This window comes from Malurus melanocephalus, unplaced genomic scaffold (assembly GCF_030028575.1).
Source record: "Malurus melanocephalus ecotype Western Australia unplaced genomic scaffold, MMel_1.1 scaffold_158, whole genome shotgun sequence".
NCBI classification, from domain to species: Eukaryota; Metazoa; Chordata; class Aves; order Passeriformes; family Maluridae; genus Malurus; species Malurus melanocephalus.
The window spans coordinates 1,046,675-1,063,814 of NW_026623390.1; the positions used below are offsets into that span (position 1 = coordinate 1,046,675).

Sequence of the window (17,140 nt, forward strand, 5' to 3'; positions counted from 1 at the left end):
TTATAGAGAGGTCMTCTGCATGAATCACCTTTATTGCTGGGCTCCAACTGGTAAATTATATGTACAGGTATTGGTCTRTATCTATTTATGTGTAGACTTCAGTGTGGTCACAAATATCACCCGTTTTAATTAATAAGTTTCAAAAGGTAAAGCATGGCAGCAGAGCCTCCAGCAATACCAAAGAGGAATATCTGTGAAACTTTTCTTTGCAGTCAGCACTTGTGACAACATCTGTGCCATTGCTGAAATAGAACTGGGGATGATGGCTTCACTCCTGTTGGCTTTGTTTCTGTGACATCTCATGTAGAARAATTGCAGTAACCAAAGCTGAAAAGCATAAAAGAACCTTCAGCTGTGGCCTAAATTGGTTAATATTAGTCACAAGGCAGTTTTACAACTAATTAAAGGTTTCAAATTTAAGAAAAGACACRTAGAAGCCTACTGGATTAAGGTGAAATAAGCTATGTGTTGGAGAAGAGCAAGCTGGTAGAATTGTACAATCACAGTATTTCAATTTGGAAAGGACCCACAAGGATCATAGAATACAACTCTCTTTTGATCACATGACAATCTGAAGCTAAACCACTGGATCAAGATCCTTCACAKATTCCTTGAACTCTGGGAGGCTTGGTGCTGTAGGAAGCCTTTTCCCAAGGGCTGAACTTCCCAGGTGCAGCTTCATTTCCACTTCCTTGTGWMCTGCTGCTGGTCACCAGGGAGAGATCAGTGCCCTCCCTTCTCTGGGCCCCTTGGGGAAGGTGTATCCTGCTGTGAGGTCCCCCCTCAGCCTTTTCTTCTCCAAGATGAACAAGCCAGCTGACCTCAGGACACTCAGTCTTGCCCTTGGGACCATCGTGATCACTGTCTTCTGGACACACCTTTATAATTTGATGTCCTTCTGCTGAGGCATCCAAAATTGCTGATAGTGCTTGAGATCCACACCAGTGCAGTGTAGAGTGGGACCGTGTTCAGGCATCCTGGGGTTTCATTGTATACATTGAACTTCACAGTATTTTTTCTGAATTCTAAGCCAGGATGAGSCATGTCTGTGTGACATGGCTTAGCAGGATGGGTTTTGTACCTTTTTTAAAGCTGGTGTAGAATAAGTAATAGAAGGAATAGCAAGGAAACTGTGGATTGTGCATGTTTTCTCTCTAGAATTTCAGTAGTTGGTGACTTGTAATAGAGTTTATATTTATGTATACAAATTTAGCAGAGTGATGAGTCTTCAGTGTCAGCTTCCTGCTAAAGCGTGTTCAGCTCCATGAGACATATAGAGCAGCATGAGAGTGTTTTCTCATTGGTCATCAGAGAAAGAAAAAAGAGTAGCAAATACCCAYATGACATTCTTCAGTTGGTTAGGAAAGATCTGGTCTCCTTGTGAGTCCTGTGTAAGCTTCGAAGTRTGCAAAATCTGCAAATTTGTCTCCAGCTTGCATTTCAGAAAAGAGCATGTACATCAACAAGGCCAGCTTTATTGCCACAGCTAGAAGAAATGCAAGAAYATTTAACATAGACTGGTTTAATGTTGCTGTTTGTTGATAACAGAGACGTGTGTGCTTTCCATGCCAAATGAAATGTGAACTTACATTCATTTTTATGCAGAGATATACAAGGAAATATTAATGGATACTTATGCTGTTTCAGGCATAAAATCACAATGTATAATATTTAATAAACCAGGGATGAATACTTGAACTAAAATCTGTATGAACAGCATCTCTTCTGTTTTGGCTTTCTTTGCCAAACAGCTCTCTCCCTCTTGAATACATKCCTCCCCAAACCTTTCTCCTCTTATGGCTGGGACAGACTGCCATTTAATTTAATTCAGCATCAAAAGGACGTCAGAAGGGAAAAACAAGTGAAATGCTGCATCCACAGAAAACAACGCTAAACTCTTACTGACTTTTGGGAAAAAAGGACTCCCCTGGATTACTTGAATGTATATACATCCCTGAGAAGAACTCTTACATTCCTAAGAAAAGCTGTTTTTGAAATTGAAGATGAGATCTTGCAGGAAAATGGTGTTAAGCAGTGTTTGGAGCTGCCTTTGCACATAGAAACAATGTGTTTTGTAGAGAAACTGTTCGGGGGGGGGGGNTATGTTAGTGCATTATATCCATTGTCAGAAAACAAATTGTACACTGTTTTCCCATTTTAACAGTTGTACTTTAATGAAGAGTACTAACAGTACACTAATGGAATAACACTCTGCTTGTAGCTGAGAGGCAAATACTAAGAGAGCAGATAATTGTTTTAGAATTGTGCTCCTTCAGAAAGGAGAAATCAATAATAGCTGAAGTGGAAAGCGAAGACCAATTGAAAGGAAAAATAAAAAGTTTGAAAGTAAGATGTTGGCAAGACCTGACTGATTTACAGAGGATTTAGTCCATGGTTACATGCTCTTTTCCAACTTTTGAACATAATGATGTACTTCACCAGCTGTTTTGTTTTGACTTCCAGAGATAGTGTTTCTTGTGAACACTTCTAGTGTTCTTGGGTTAAAAAAAAAAAGAGAATATAATTATTATTTAGGGTTGTTTAACATGATTAATTTTTGTCATTGTTTATCCTTATTTAAAGAAACTGGATACTACTACTCCCATAATCTCAGGGATGAGAACTATTTGTTGGAGATTATATTTGAGAAATATATGACCTCCATGTGCTGGGTGCACATGAAAGAGGGTAGCAACCCTGAAGGAAGAGTCCAATGTTTTCTGTCACTTTTTGTCCAGAGAGCCGTAGAGAGCCAGGGATGAGCCGTAGAGAGCCAGGGATGAGCCCTAGCACCCACATCTCCAGCTTCTCAACCTGCAGAACAGCTCATGTTGTAAAGAAGCACAAGTGAGCAGAGTAAGTGCAGGTCTTGTGCAGAACACAGTCTAAATATTTAACATGAGGCATGTTAAAAAAAGACAACTTCTTTATTTATTTTTAATGTGTTTATTTCAGAAATAGAAGTCAGATGGTAGCCAGTCAAACCACAAAGGATTTCCCAGGATGATCGTGACTGTGGGCTGGGATTTTTTTTTTAAATTCTATTTAGCAGTGAAAACTATGACATTTTAATGTCTAGAAAACATGTTGGTGACCCAGGAATGAATATTCTTTTTTTTTTTTCTGGGCATGAGAAGAGAAAAAACTGTATTTGGCAGCTTGATTTATAAAAAAAATGGCTGTTGTTTATATCTGCTTTTGGGGCTGGGAATATTAGAGCAAGTTCATTGCAGATGGACTCACCAAGTGACAGGGTCATTTGGGCAGGTGATAAATTGTCCAGAGTCATTTCAAAACTGTGCTTCAGGGAATACTGCCTGGTAGAGAATTGAATAAGTGCTACTCCACATTCAGCAGTCTTTCAGAAATCTCCCTGCAGCCTGTTTTCATTGCTTGCAGAGCATCTCTACAGGGCAAGAGCTGTGTAGACAAGTAGTTTTCATAGCTCTGAAAAATCATGATTTCTCCTGCTTTTTTTTTCTTTTTTAGGGTGATGCTACACACATGCATACCCCACAGGCACACAATAGTTATGCAGCTGGAAAAGTATTTGGAGATAAAACATTATCTGTCTTGTGGGATGGGGTTGCTTGGAAACTCCTCATATTTTATTTTCACCACCTCATTAGAAATAAGAGGGACTGATAAATGTGAGGGTCTGCCACCATCCCCACAAAATACTTCACAACACCCYGAATCTCTTTATGAAGAGTTCTGCTTACATGCTCGATCATGGCATGTGGGCAAACCTAGTCAACTGGAAAAAGAAACAAGGAGAAAAACCAAATGTCCTGGCTCTATCACAATGTAGGACAATGTCAGAAGAGGGCAGCCCCGCTGGCAGCAGGCCCGTGCTCCTCCTGGCATTCACCACTTCTGTTTCTCAGGGATGTGCTTTGGAGCTGCTTTTTCCATCCTTGTCAACCACGTGTGGTGAGGTGCTGTCACCCAGTGCTTCTGAGGGCATACCCAAACAGTGCACAATCTTAACCCATTTCCCTGCACCATGGGTTGTTTTTCCCATGTATTGGTTCTCCTCCCTCCTGCCACCTTTGTGCTCTCTGTCATTCCCTTCCTGGGCTATTATCTGTGCCCTGGCCTTTGGAAAYGCTGGAAGCACCTAGTGCTTAGCTGGTGCTGCCAAACACAATGATAAAAATACCTCTCCATCCCACTGCCACTCTGCAATTGCRTAAATTCTGTTCTTGCTATTCAGGCTCCGTCACAGCACAGTCACAGAGATGTAATCTGCTGGACTTGGAGCACACAGGATAAATGGCTCCAGGATTTAGCCTGCTGGAAACAAAGGGTGTCTGTAATTTAGGATTTAGTCAGTAAAAGGAAGATGATTGAAATAACATTGAGAACTTGCAAACCCTTCCATTTTTATTGTAGGCCTTAAAATAATGCTTTTCTTTCTCTGTCCCACTTCCTGSAGTTGAGTGATTTTGCAAATATCTCAGACTTATTACTCTTTTTTTTTTTTTAATAATTATTTTTAGCTGTCAGTTTTGAGGGAAGTCTAATAGGCATGCAAATAAGAACAATCCAAAGCATACTTTTAAATTAATCAGGGGTTTTACAGGGTCACCTAAATCACAATAATACTGGCTTGGAGTTGGCAATATTGCTATGATATGGTAGTTGAAATACTGACCTTTTCATGGCAGCCATTGGGTACAGTCTAAAAAAAGGATGGAAGAGTTACTTATTCTGAACTGGAGAATCTTTCATGGATATTTTTTGATATAATATTCATGTTCTCCACTGGAGTGTAGAAAAGAAAAAAGAGTGTATAGTACAGGGACAGCATATAGAAAAGTAGAACGTGGGGCAGATGAACTGAAAATTCCATACTGTATTGGAATCTAAATTTTGCTTTTTATAGTAATTTAATTGAAGAGTTCATGGGTCAATAGCTACTAATAAAACCCCAACACTACCAGTAAAATTCAAAGTAGTTGATTAGTGCACAATATTGTGTGAAATTTGGAGCTGTTCATCAGCTGAATGCTTAAAGCCCTAAACACGTAAATCCATTTGTTCCTACAAAAACCTTGTAATAGCAAATACAATTAATTTATATTTTATAACTAATAATACATTGATATGTCATAATAACATGGATACATAAAAATCCAAGAAATAACATCTAAAGCTATATATGTGACTAAATTATCCTTCCAGTTAGGAATCAATGATTTGCACTTAATGCTTCCAATATTGACAAATTATTTTAAAAATTACGTGGCTAATTGAACAAGATTATAGAAAATCTTTTTTGTGGGAAGTGCAAATAAAGTCTACAGTTAAAATCTTGCTGCCACTTAAAATCACATAAAGGATTAAGGCATCTTTTAGAGTTTTAGAAGTTTAATTAGGAAAGTGAAAAAGAAAAAAAAACAAAACAAAAAAGAAGAAAAGGTGCCTGGGCAGGTACAAAGAACACACCAGAATCATGATCTTAATGATTTGCCTCAAAAATTAACAGCCGAATTTAAGAATTCAGTTGCCTGATAAAAAGCAACATACAGCCTCCCCCAACCTAACATTTTAAAGAAATCGCTTTAGAAATTTGCATACCATAGTCTCTTCTCAAAAATACTGTGCTTATTTGGTTTAGTACATAAAACTACCTTGAGCTGAATTATTCATGTGCTGAATTATTCTATTTTCTTGTGTTGAACAACTGATAAATACATAGCTATCATTATTAGAAAAAGAGTATGCATGCATGCAAAACATAATTTGCTGAATACCCAACAATTTTCTACAGATAGCCAGTGAGATTATGAAAAAGTGAGAAAATGAAAAAAAAATGACAAATAGACATACAGGTAGTATTTAAAAAGAGGAAATACAAAAGAAGAAACAGTGAAAAAGAAGAAAGAAGTGTTCTTTCATGATCTTATTTGKGTTCTTTGTTTTTTATCTACTTTCAAAATATTTAAATTATCATTTGTGTCTGGTGGCTAAAATTTTTCAGCATTCAACAGAGAATCAACTWAGATTTTATGCTTTAATGCTATCAGTTTAACAATGATGGGTTGATGAAAGGCCATTGTGTCTAGACTTTGCCCACTGTCTTTTGAAAAAATAAATTAATGTTACATAATTAATAATTTTAACATGGTTATTTTACTATGGTAAGATAGTTTGAAAATGAAAATGCTAGTGCACAGCAAGCCAAATGTGTAAGTACCTCTCRCAGTGTCTACCATTATATAGTGTCTCGAAGAAAAGTTTACATTTTGTAACCGTTTTTTTAACCAGTTATCCTCATTAAACACCACAGGAAAAACAGAACAAGACTAATCCATTAGACTGCACTTYCCAAAAGTGGTCTCTGTTTCCCTACCACAGCTCTTGCTGAGATCATAGGTGATCACCTATGGTCTCTCTTCAGAGATTTAATCTGAACAATTCATCATTGTAGTCAGATTTCACGTGGCTACTGAGTCCTGGGTGATCTGCTGTTGAATACTATACAAATAATAACATTACACAAAATAAACACCTTTTGCACAATTACTGCTGCCCCAATATTTGCTTTCAGTTGGCCATTCAGGTTATAGTATAAAATTCACATCTTTGTTTCTCCCAGGAAGCCTCTTCCCTCTCAAGTATTTTGATTTAATGTATCAACATTTCTGTTAATCAGATGTTATTGCCAGATCCCCTTCAGAGCAGTATTTAAGTCCATCCTCGTGATAGGAACAACCTTCCATGCACTCAYTCCTTGCAATCGTGCTCTGATCTACTGCCAGGGATTGTCTGTGGGATTGTCTGCAGCCTTTCCCAGTGGATCCGTATGGATGTCAGAAAAATCAGCTGCGTGTTGCTCCACAGAGCTAGATGCTCCATCCTGTGTTCTGCAAACCTCACAGGTTTAGCAACCAACAGTGAGTTTTTCTGTGGAAAATATCCTTCCCAAACCACATTGCTGAAGTCTCACCAATTTAAGCTGTTTTCTCACAGTTTCTGATTTACCAAAGCAAAAGTGACAGAATTTCATCAGCTCTCAAGAGCACTTCATGCAGCCTTTAATGCTCTGACCCCCACCTCCAGTGCCAACCTGTTACAAGCACGACAGCAATTAAAGTGCTCTCACATCAGCACAGGCAGTGCAGGCTGGTGCTGGTGTGAGCTCTTCCTTGGCACCACAGGTTCAGTGACAGGTTCAGAGCTGTGCTGAAACGCTGCTACACTGGCACAGCACACAGCAAAAACATCTCTCATTTCACACTTCTTTGGAACCCGCTGCATTCACTTTTTTTTGACTATTTTTTTAGGATTAATAGGCTAACCCCCACGCAGCCCTTGAGCAGGGCCCCACAGCCCAGCTGGGGTYGAACTGCTGATGAGCAGCAGCAGAAATCACACAAATCATGGCAGACAAAAAACTGGCAGCCAGTGGAGAAGACACGGGGTGAAGCAAAACTCTAGACTAAGGATTTGAAGTAAATATGCTCTTCTTTAAATTACCTCATGTACCCCTACTTCTAAAATTCATCCTTGTAACATTTCCTTTGGGATATTTGATAGTTTTATCTTTGATTTCCTTTACAGTGCTGTTACAGGAACTTGCTTGTTGCTGTTTCAGTGAATTCCTCTACAATACAGTCTGCAATCAGCTTCTTTCCTTCTCCATCAGTCTGTTTCTTTCTAGTCATAATATTTTACAGATCTAGTCTCCTGATGTTTGTTTTCCTTTTCTGGTTCCTCTATATTGCTTATATTTAAAAGAAAAAGAAGTCTGTGAAAGGAGGACCACATAATTATTCTAAAGAAAACAGTATCCTTACTTTGACTTTGACAATAATAAGTAATTCCAAATTAGTGCTGAGATTTTGGCTCACTTTGTATTTTTAAAGGCAGAGTCTTCTGTTGCTAAAGTATGGARTTCTATCTAATCTTTACAACCCAAATCTAAAAACATTAAAACAATTGTGCCTCATAAAGCAACACTTCTTGCCTTTTTAAAAGGAAGGTATTGCATGCTATTAAGAGAAAGCCTTAAGAACCAGTTTCATTTCAGAACTTTTATTCCACAGGAAATTTAACATAATTACTTTTATTTTCAATTCTTTGCCCATTATTTCCATGTCTGGAAGATTAGTCTCAACAGCTTCAGAAAGACATCACTTAAATTCCTCAGAAGAAAAATTCTTCATTATTTCTATTGTTTTCAATTAGATCACTGCACTGCCATATTGTAATTAGGACAATTGATTTGAAGCTCAGCTGCCTGACTTGGGGAGAAGGTGTCATGTAAAAAGCACTGTGGTTGATGAACCATCCACTTCAATCTCCAAGTGATACCTTTAGGGGGATTTAGGATCATGCAAGAGAAAAATTCSTTTTCCTTTTCCTACACATGCTTTCCTTTGCTCCCCAAACCTGATTCTGGCTGAGACAAGAGAAACTACTTGAAATATTTGCACTTTCTTATGGCTCCCGGATCTAATGAAAAAATGTTTTACAACAACAATGGTTTCAGATACAATTTTTATAAACGTGCAAATTTTCAAGTTTCTTTGTACATCTAATCTTTTGGTACTTCATCTACTACAAAAATGTGTCTGATTTCATTGTGTATTCATGTAAGAAGGAAGCTTAAAATAGTGTTAACTTTAAAAATGTTAATTAGTTCTAATAATGTTAATAGTATTAATAATATTAACTTAAAAAAGAAAAGAAGGTCAGGAAAATACTGAGATTGAAAGAAGTTGGTTGCGTGTCCCGTTTGTACAATGATGATTGTAAAAGTATGTTAGATATGGTGTTACTTTCTGTGTATTTATAAATGCATAGAAGGCATTGTAGCTATTTTATGTTTATTTATTTTGATTGAATTACACTGCTTGATCCAGGAGTCTGGAGACTGGATCATGTCCCACCCATTTCAATGGAAGGTACAGTCAGGGCACTGCCTTGTTCCTCTCTTTTAAATACCTATCTCTGAGGAAAAGACTTAGTGTACTGAGGGTAGAGTGGRATTGCCTCTAAAGTTATGCCTTAAAACTGGAAATAAAAACAAATTCAGGGCTTGGAGATTTGAGTGATCAAAAATGTAGAATAATTTTATCAGACATGCATTTTATGTGAAGACTGGTATTTTTAAGGGTCTCCCTGCATTATCTCACTGCATTATCTCCCTGCATTTGGACATATTTTATGGTAGATTTCTTCATAAATGTAAGTCTAGTATTMATTTCTTATTTCAAATTCAGTAAGGATGAAAAACGGCAGGTGTGTGCTAAAATTGGGAAACATAGGCTTCAGAATCTGATATTAATTTCTAAAAATACAGTCAGATATCTGACATTATGCCCTTGTGTTTGAAAAGTTGTAGGCAGTGAATTTTTAGGATTCACATTGCTTGTTCAACTGCCTGTTTAGCATTGTGGGAATCCCTGCTTTGGCCTTTCTGTGGGCAGATGATTGATGGGGATTAACTTATTTTCCKTCTCTTGTTGCTGCCAAAGTACATCTTCACATTAATAAAAGGAACAGTTCCTCTTGCTCAGCTAGTAAGGAAAATTTTACATTATATTTTGGGCCATTCAGAGACTGRCTGTATCTCCAAGCTGCCTTCTTTGTAAGATATAAATAATTATGAAAGATAAAATGTCCCTTTTAGCTCACCTCCACACTCAGAGGTCTGCAGCTTGAGTTCAGTGATGCTGTCAGTGGAGATACTTGGCCCATCAAGAAGCTCAAACTGAAGTTCAGGTGATGCTGATATTTGAAATAATGTTGAATGGGAATGGATCTGTATTTCCAGCTGCCAAAACTCTCAGTCTCTGTGTTCATGTACAATTCCAGTATGATTTGCTGTATGGTCACGCTCAGTTTGGTACTATGACTTAGGGAGACGAGTTTCAGCTGAACTTTGTCGCAGAGGCAGGCTGTTAGTATTGCCTGTTTGTGTCTTTCTGACRACTGTGAACTGTTTTTTGTTTGGTTTTACTTTGTTTCAGTTAAGATAAAAGCTTAGTCTAATAAGGTTCTGTCATCGATGTAAGTGATGAATGAGACCTCCACCTCTGTAGAAACAAGTGACAATTAGCACTTGTTATTTTATTTCAGAATCCTGAATCCTTTGTCATTTGCTCACTTTTTCATTGTAAAGTGACTGCTCCTCTCTATTTAGATGTCAAGACAGGTCCCAAACATCACAACAGGATAACAAAACCACACATTCTGGCAATGAAGTCATGCCCTCTGTGTGAGAGTTAATATTTAGTATGGCATTGCCAATTTACGGTAGAAAATAAATATTGCAGAATTTATCTATGGTAAACAAATATTGCTTCCTCTTTATATGTGACCTTTTGAAGTCTTGCTTAAATATTCCTTCAGCAAAGTAGTTATACTAATGCTTTCAGCTTTAACCTTCCACATTCCTCTTTTATTGTGCAGTTCTTTTTGATCAGCAGAAGCTGGCTTCTACTTGTACATTTCTTGAATTGGAATAAATGTGACTTCTGTTATAAAACCTAATGTCAGAATGACTCCATCTAGAAAGTAACAAAATTTAAAGGTCACATAAAATAGGCCATTCTCAGCTCTTTTCTTTTTTTTTCTGAATATGTTTGATTAAAAATAGTTTGCTCTGTTTATTAAATCACTGGTGTTTTCCCTTCAGGGCCAACTAAAGCACAAGCAGCTCTTTGCATTTTCATCAGTTTAAGGTCACAAATACAATTGGATTAGATAATCCTGCATACCTTTTCCCACTACTGAATTATCAATGAATTATTTATCATAAAATTAAACACACATATCAGGAGTCAGTTGAGTGTAAAATGTTACCCTGAGGGCATTTCAATCAATGCATGTTTACATCTACTTGTGCAGATGTATTTCCAGGGTAGAATGTAGTAACCTGCACCTCTCAAAAAACCTGGCTTTGACAGGAGTTKAATCAGACCCGTGGTATCCCAAGTGATATCTATGAAGAATATCTTTTGAGTTCATGRAATATTAAATGGATAAACAAAAAAGCCATAATTGTCTTTCATTATTGAAAGAAGATCAAGAGATGGATGCTSAAAAAACAGCATTGTGCTCTTCCTTTTATATTATTTTATTTCCAGGGGAGCTTTGTGGCAACTGCTATTTTAAAAGTAAACATTCAGCTCAGGTAGGAAAATTCAGATCCTACGGTTTATAATCTCTGTTGAGTTGGTGCTCTAAGGGATAAACCCAATAATTTCGGGCTGAGCTAGAAACTGAATCAAAAAACCCTTGTCACTTTTATGACTGTTATTTTGCCCTGCAGTCTAGCCTGGAGTTTCCCTATTGCTCTAAATACAGCTTTCAGCAGCTTTCCAGAACTGCACCCATCCCTGTTTCCCCTCTGTGGCTGTTTAACATTCCAGGCTCCACTCACAGCTCAATGCAAGGGCCRTTTCATATTGCCCAAGGCATGGTGCAGATCTGAGCCTGAAGACTAAACCCAAGATTACTTTGTGATGCTAAGCACCTTTAGTATTTCTGAGTTGTGGGAGAGGTTTCTGCATGAACTCGATGATGTGAGATTTGAATAAATTTTTCTAGGAAATCCTAAGGTTTTTTTTTTATTTTTTTTTTTTACCAGACTTAAATTTTGATAATTTATATAAATTAATTTTTACATAAATGGAACCTAAAAATCAAAGGCGGTGGAATCACCATCCCTGGAAGTGTTCAAGAAACAACTGGATGTTTCACTTAGTGTCATGTACTAAGGCCCTGTGGCAAGGTAATGATCAGTTAAAGATTTGACTTGCTGATCTTGGAGATCCTCTTCATCCTTTCTGGGTTCTGTGAGTGTATCATTCTGAACTGGACTGAAAATCACAACTGAACAAATATTGCATACAAATTGTCAGCAGGTACAAGAGCATTCCACAACAGCAGTTCAACAGATTTTGTGTTCACATAGTTAAACTATTTGTGTACTATTAATTTGATATGACAGCCCTCAAATACAATTAAGCATGTGAGCTGGTGAGTCTGGAACAGTTTCTCCTTCTCTGGCTCAGAAATCAAGRGCAGAACCAATTTGATGTATACACTCCATTATAAATGTGAGGAAGGATTAGTCTGCTTCTTATGTGGGAATAAAAAGAGTAATTAATAAAGTGTGAGTGAAAACTGAGATAAAACATGTGAAGTCTGACTTTTTCAGCAATTTCTTATTCTCTGTGAGCAATACTGTGCTAAAAAACTAGAATCTGTGGTTCCATTTCAGCCATTGTCAGAAGCATTTTCAGTTATCCAGGCAAAAATTTAAGGTTTCCATGCTATTGATTACTAAAAATTACTATAGGAAGAAATATTACGAGTTCTTAGAAGTGAGTATTTTGAATGGGAATTAAATTTTATGGAAACTGTGAAAAATGGCGCTACCATAGCCAAATACAGACAGACAAATATGATAATATGAACTGTCATGCAGTTGAAATGAAGCTAAGTTGTAATGGAAAAGAAGGAATAGTTATAAAATCTTTACTATTATATGAAACAAAACTGTGGAAAGTGTTCATTTTCAGGAGAATTCTCGTTTTTTCTCAGGTGTAGTAATCTTAAATAATTCTRGTAATTTTGTATAAATGTGTTGTCCAAAATTTACAACTCTTTCTGGTTAAACTGAATATTTAGATATGAAGTTAGGACTCTAAATAAAGTGGCCAGATTTTCAAATACATTTTGCAGTTGTAATTCCTGCTTATTTGCATGGCATTTTTACGTGGTAAGTGTTTAATGATAACCAAGCATTTATATTTAACTACATGAGTGAAGGGTTTAGGAGCTTATATTTAGTTGCATCCAAGTGTTTAAATTATTAATAGTATCTTGCTAAGAAATTMATTGAAACAGAGAGATGTGAGTGCACAACTGTATTGCAAAATCAAGGGAAACTGATCTTCTTACATTTCTATCTCACTTGAGGACCATCTGATGAGTGATCTGATGGCATTAGTTTCCTGTCTTCCAGTTTATCTCTAAGAAAACTACACTTCACATGCCTCCTAGGAGTTTTAATGACGTTTAGCTCATTAATACAGGAATTGTGATTTGTGATTACCAAAAAAAAAGCTGTAAAAATATGACTTCTTCAACTACTTTTGTTTCAGCGAATCAGAATCAATTACTGAATGGAAGAACATTAARCATGCAATATATGACTTCAGTCCACAGGGCATTTTGGGTATTAGTTAAAAAAACTCAACAAACCTCACCCCTCCCAGCACCCAAGTGTAAATATGTCAATACAATATTACGAGCAAATATTATTGTTTACATTGTATTACACATGCTTGCAGTATTCACTCTTTTTTTTTTTTTTTTCCAACCAAACACACATTTCCAGAAATTCCTTTTGAAAGTAAAAATATCAGCTTCTATTTGTTGGAGAGTGAATATGCAAAGATTTTGTAAAGGTTTTTCCAATGTTAGCTTAAGATTTTTCTTTTGAAGTAATCTTTAACACAGAGGCATCACAGTCATTAGAACAGACTAAAAAATATTAGACTATATAAGCAAAAGATGAATGATGAAAGAATGGTATGTTTGAAATGCTGATACTTTCAGAAATGATGGAAGTTTGCTGTGTTGCACAGACTGTTGSAGTTGCTTCCTTTGATGGATTTGGTTTCATACAAAATTTTCAMCATTTTAGCATTCTTTCAGTATGTGACCATTTCTGCAGAGGCTCAGTAATAATGCAGAGGCTCTGCTGAAAACAGTGACAAGGCAGAGCAGTCCTTGAGGAGCCCCAACCCTACAGCAGAGTGCCCAAGCCCTCAGGGGCAGAGGCAGGATGAGGACTCAGGAGCCTCGGGCATATGCAAGTGCTGGGTTTTGGAGAGTTTTGACTCCTGGCTCCTCCTGACAGTGGAGCCTCATGGGAAACTTSAGGGCAAAAACTTCTGACACTTTTCATTTCATGTAATCAGGAATTGTCTGCTCTTTGCACTTGTACAGAAACCATGTGGACAAAGTACAACCTAAATTAGTGGTAGTGTTCCAAAGCAGTAGCAATCCTTGCTATTTTTTCCAGTTTTTCAAAATAAAATTAAACAAATAAAATAAAATAAAATAAAATAAAATAAAATAAAATAAAATAAAATAAAATTAAATTAAATAAAATAAAATAAAATAGTCTGTGCACGTATCCACTACTTTGATTCATAACAAGTACTGAAACTGAAGCCATTGAAACAGATGTAACCTAAATACATTTCTTAGAAAGAAAAATGTGTAATAGTGACACTTTCTCTTTATTACAGTATCTTCTAAATATCAGTGTGATCTTCTCAATTTTGACTGCAGATAGATTTGGATAAGATTTATATTACAAGCATATATTTCCAGTGACTGTTGAACTGGAATTTGGGATATATTCTCTTTATATCCCTTAGACTGAAAAAAATGTTTTGTACGTAAAGTTACTGTTAGAGGTAGTGTCTGAAGTATGTTTCTAGTATGCAGATTKTGCATTTTGGGACTCAAAACAGAGACTGCCTTTTTCAAACAATGACCAACTCCCAGTTACAAAAAGTTAAAGACATCACAACGTGCTCTCAATATTTCTACTTGCCATATATAAATTAACATACAATGTGGGTATTTAATCTCTGCTTTTAGTTTAGATATGTAGAAGTTAGCACCCACACATTCCCTCTTTCATGTGTGAATTCTTTTATTTACAAATGCAAAATGTCAAGTGCCAGTATGCCTGTATACCTCTAGCAATGTGATATTTTCAGTCCCAAAGCCTCTGATATCTGTGTCTAGCCACGCTATTAAATAGTATTTTATGCTTAAAATTCTGGTRCATAGCATTGGACTGTCTTCAGCTTCTAGATATAACTTCTTCATAATGATAACTAGGCATATAAAAATGTTATATATTTATCTTTAGTTGACTGAATTGTGTAAAAAGTACAGAATAAGTATGTATTTATAGATAACCACAGAATTATCAGTATTTTAGGAAAATGCTAATGATTAAGAGCTATAAACTACCTTTTTGTCATTTTTGATTGGTGAATAAATTTGAGTGCAAATTCCTTTAATAGTAGAGAAGTAGAAACCAAAAAATGTAATAGAACTTGTACTGTTTCCTCTCTGAGATCTTTGTGCTTTTGAGAAGGAAATAAAGGCAAAAGTGAATCTTTGGAAGGATCATTAAATTTCCCACAACTTTTGAGTGTTTAAATACCAAGTTCATAGACAAATAATGGCATAACTAGCCTTACCATGTATTTTTTAATTTGTGCATCTTGCTTGGATTCAAAGGAGTTGGAGGCTTTAAGAAAACACTTTAGTGGGTGACTTCCATCTAATATATGTCTTTTTCAGCAGCTTACATAACACTGGCATGCAGCCAAGGGTCAGGTGTGTCAGTATGGTTCTCTGCCGAAATTAATGTGCTCAAATTAATGATCCTTGCTCAGAAACCTCAGCTTTTTTAGAAGTTCAGGATGGCACTTCTTTTCCTTTATCCTGCCTGATGAGAATTAAATGAGCTTCATTTCTGATTTGCAACATGTAAATCACCTGTATTTTTTTTTCTGCAGATTTTCCACATGACATACGATCTGGCCAGTGCAGTGGTGAGAATCTTTAATCTGATTGGAATGATGCTCCTGCTGTGCCACTGGGATGGCTGTCTRCAGTTTTTAGTACCATTACTCCAGGATTTCCCACCAGATTGCTGGGTGTCCCTAAACGGTATGGTTGTAAGTATTGTTCATTTTTCATTGTGCTTTCTAAACATTATTTCCCTAAACAGTTAGATTTAGGATTTAGTGTAAAAAACACATGCCCAAATAATATGCTGCCCTGCAATTTATTCAAGATTACTCTCATATTTTGTTGGCTCACTTGCTGATGAGCTAAAGTTTGTTTGTAATCCTCATGATTAATAAAATTATATTGAGTCATTGTCAGTAAATGAGCCAGAARATTCTTAACATTTTAAAGTCATTCTAACATATATTAACTTATTACCTAAAAAACCCAAAAGAAATATGGAAGCAGTGCTGTAAGTTTAGGCCAGAGTTTCAGAATGCTCTTGAAGGTATATTATTGGCGTTAGTTTCATCTAATGTTATCCTGTTTGTAAACGTCATGTAGTGATCCAATGTTCCCAATACACAGATCAAGCTTTTTCTAGGTAAAATAAGATAAATAGATTCAGTTGTATGATGGTTTTCTGTGGGGGAACAGAATGTTCAAGGACAGAATGTGATTGTGTTTTATTTATAAGGACGGGTAATGACTTTCCACATAAAGGACAATGGCTGTGAAAAATACTTTTTTTTTTTTTTTTTTTAATCAAGTCTGATAATGCAGCAGTATATAGAACATATTTATAGGAAATACAGTGAAATTGTTTAAATGGGACTATAGCCAAAAGAAATAAGCCCCAAGCTCTGGTAATCTGAAAACACGTGTCTTTTAAGTTTTTGTAATCTTAGGATTCATAAACCATCACTTTTACTATGGATGGATACCTCACTCAGTCTCACATATTCCTGCTGTAGAACCATAACAGTACTTGTTCCTTTAGAGTGTGATACTGCACATTAATGTGGGAGCTCCTTGACTGAGATTGTCAGTCATACAGACAAGTATTTGCAGTCATCRGGAAACATCTTTAATGATAAGCAGCATGTTTGCTGACACCTCATTGTGCCGCTTTTCTAAAAAAAATACTGACATATCTTCAAAAATGGGATTGCTACAATAAAAGTAGGTCACCGCAGTGCTGACTGGCACGTCTTTCCATTCTCTGTATTCTGTGTGCTGCTTTCTAACATCTTCCATTCACATTTACAAAGTGTAAATTTTCTACCAGCTTTTTAAAGATCTGGATYAAAATCATGCTAGCGAGTAAAAGGAAGCCTTGGATTTTACTTAATTGAAATATTTAACTTTTATAAAACACCAAACTATTAAATTCTCTCTTTTCCTTAAAAGCTACATTCAGTCTTAAGAGAGCTGTACATACCATGAACATTCTCAGGCCCTTCTTTCAGCCTACTCACATTCAGGTTTGGTTTTTAGGTTCCTTTTTAATGGGACCAATACTCTCTCTGCTGTCCATATAATCTTGGAATGACCGTTTCTGAAAGTTGCC

The 17,140-nt window shown here is 36.4% G+C and overlaps 1 protein-coding gene across 1 annotated transcript in view; it reads left to right on the top strand.

Annotated features, from left to right (window-relative positions):
* HCN1 (hyperpolarization activated cyclic nucleotide gated potassium channel 1) overlaps positions 1-17,140 on the top strand; it is a 186,040-nt gene that overhangs the window by 83,750 nt on the left and 85,150 nt on the right. The window contains exon 3 of the mRNA XM_057371811.1: positions 15,576-15,737. Within this exon, the coding sequence (XP_057227794.1) occupies positions 15,576-15,737 (162 nt within the window). The remainder of the gene's footprint in view (positions 1-15,575; positions 15,738-17,140) is intronic.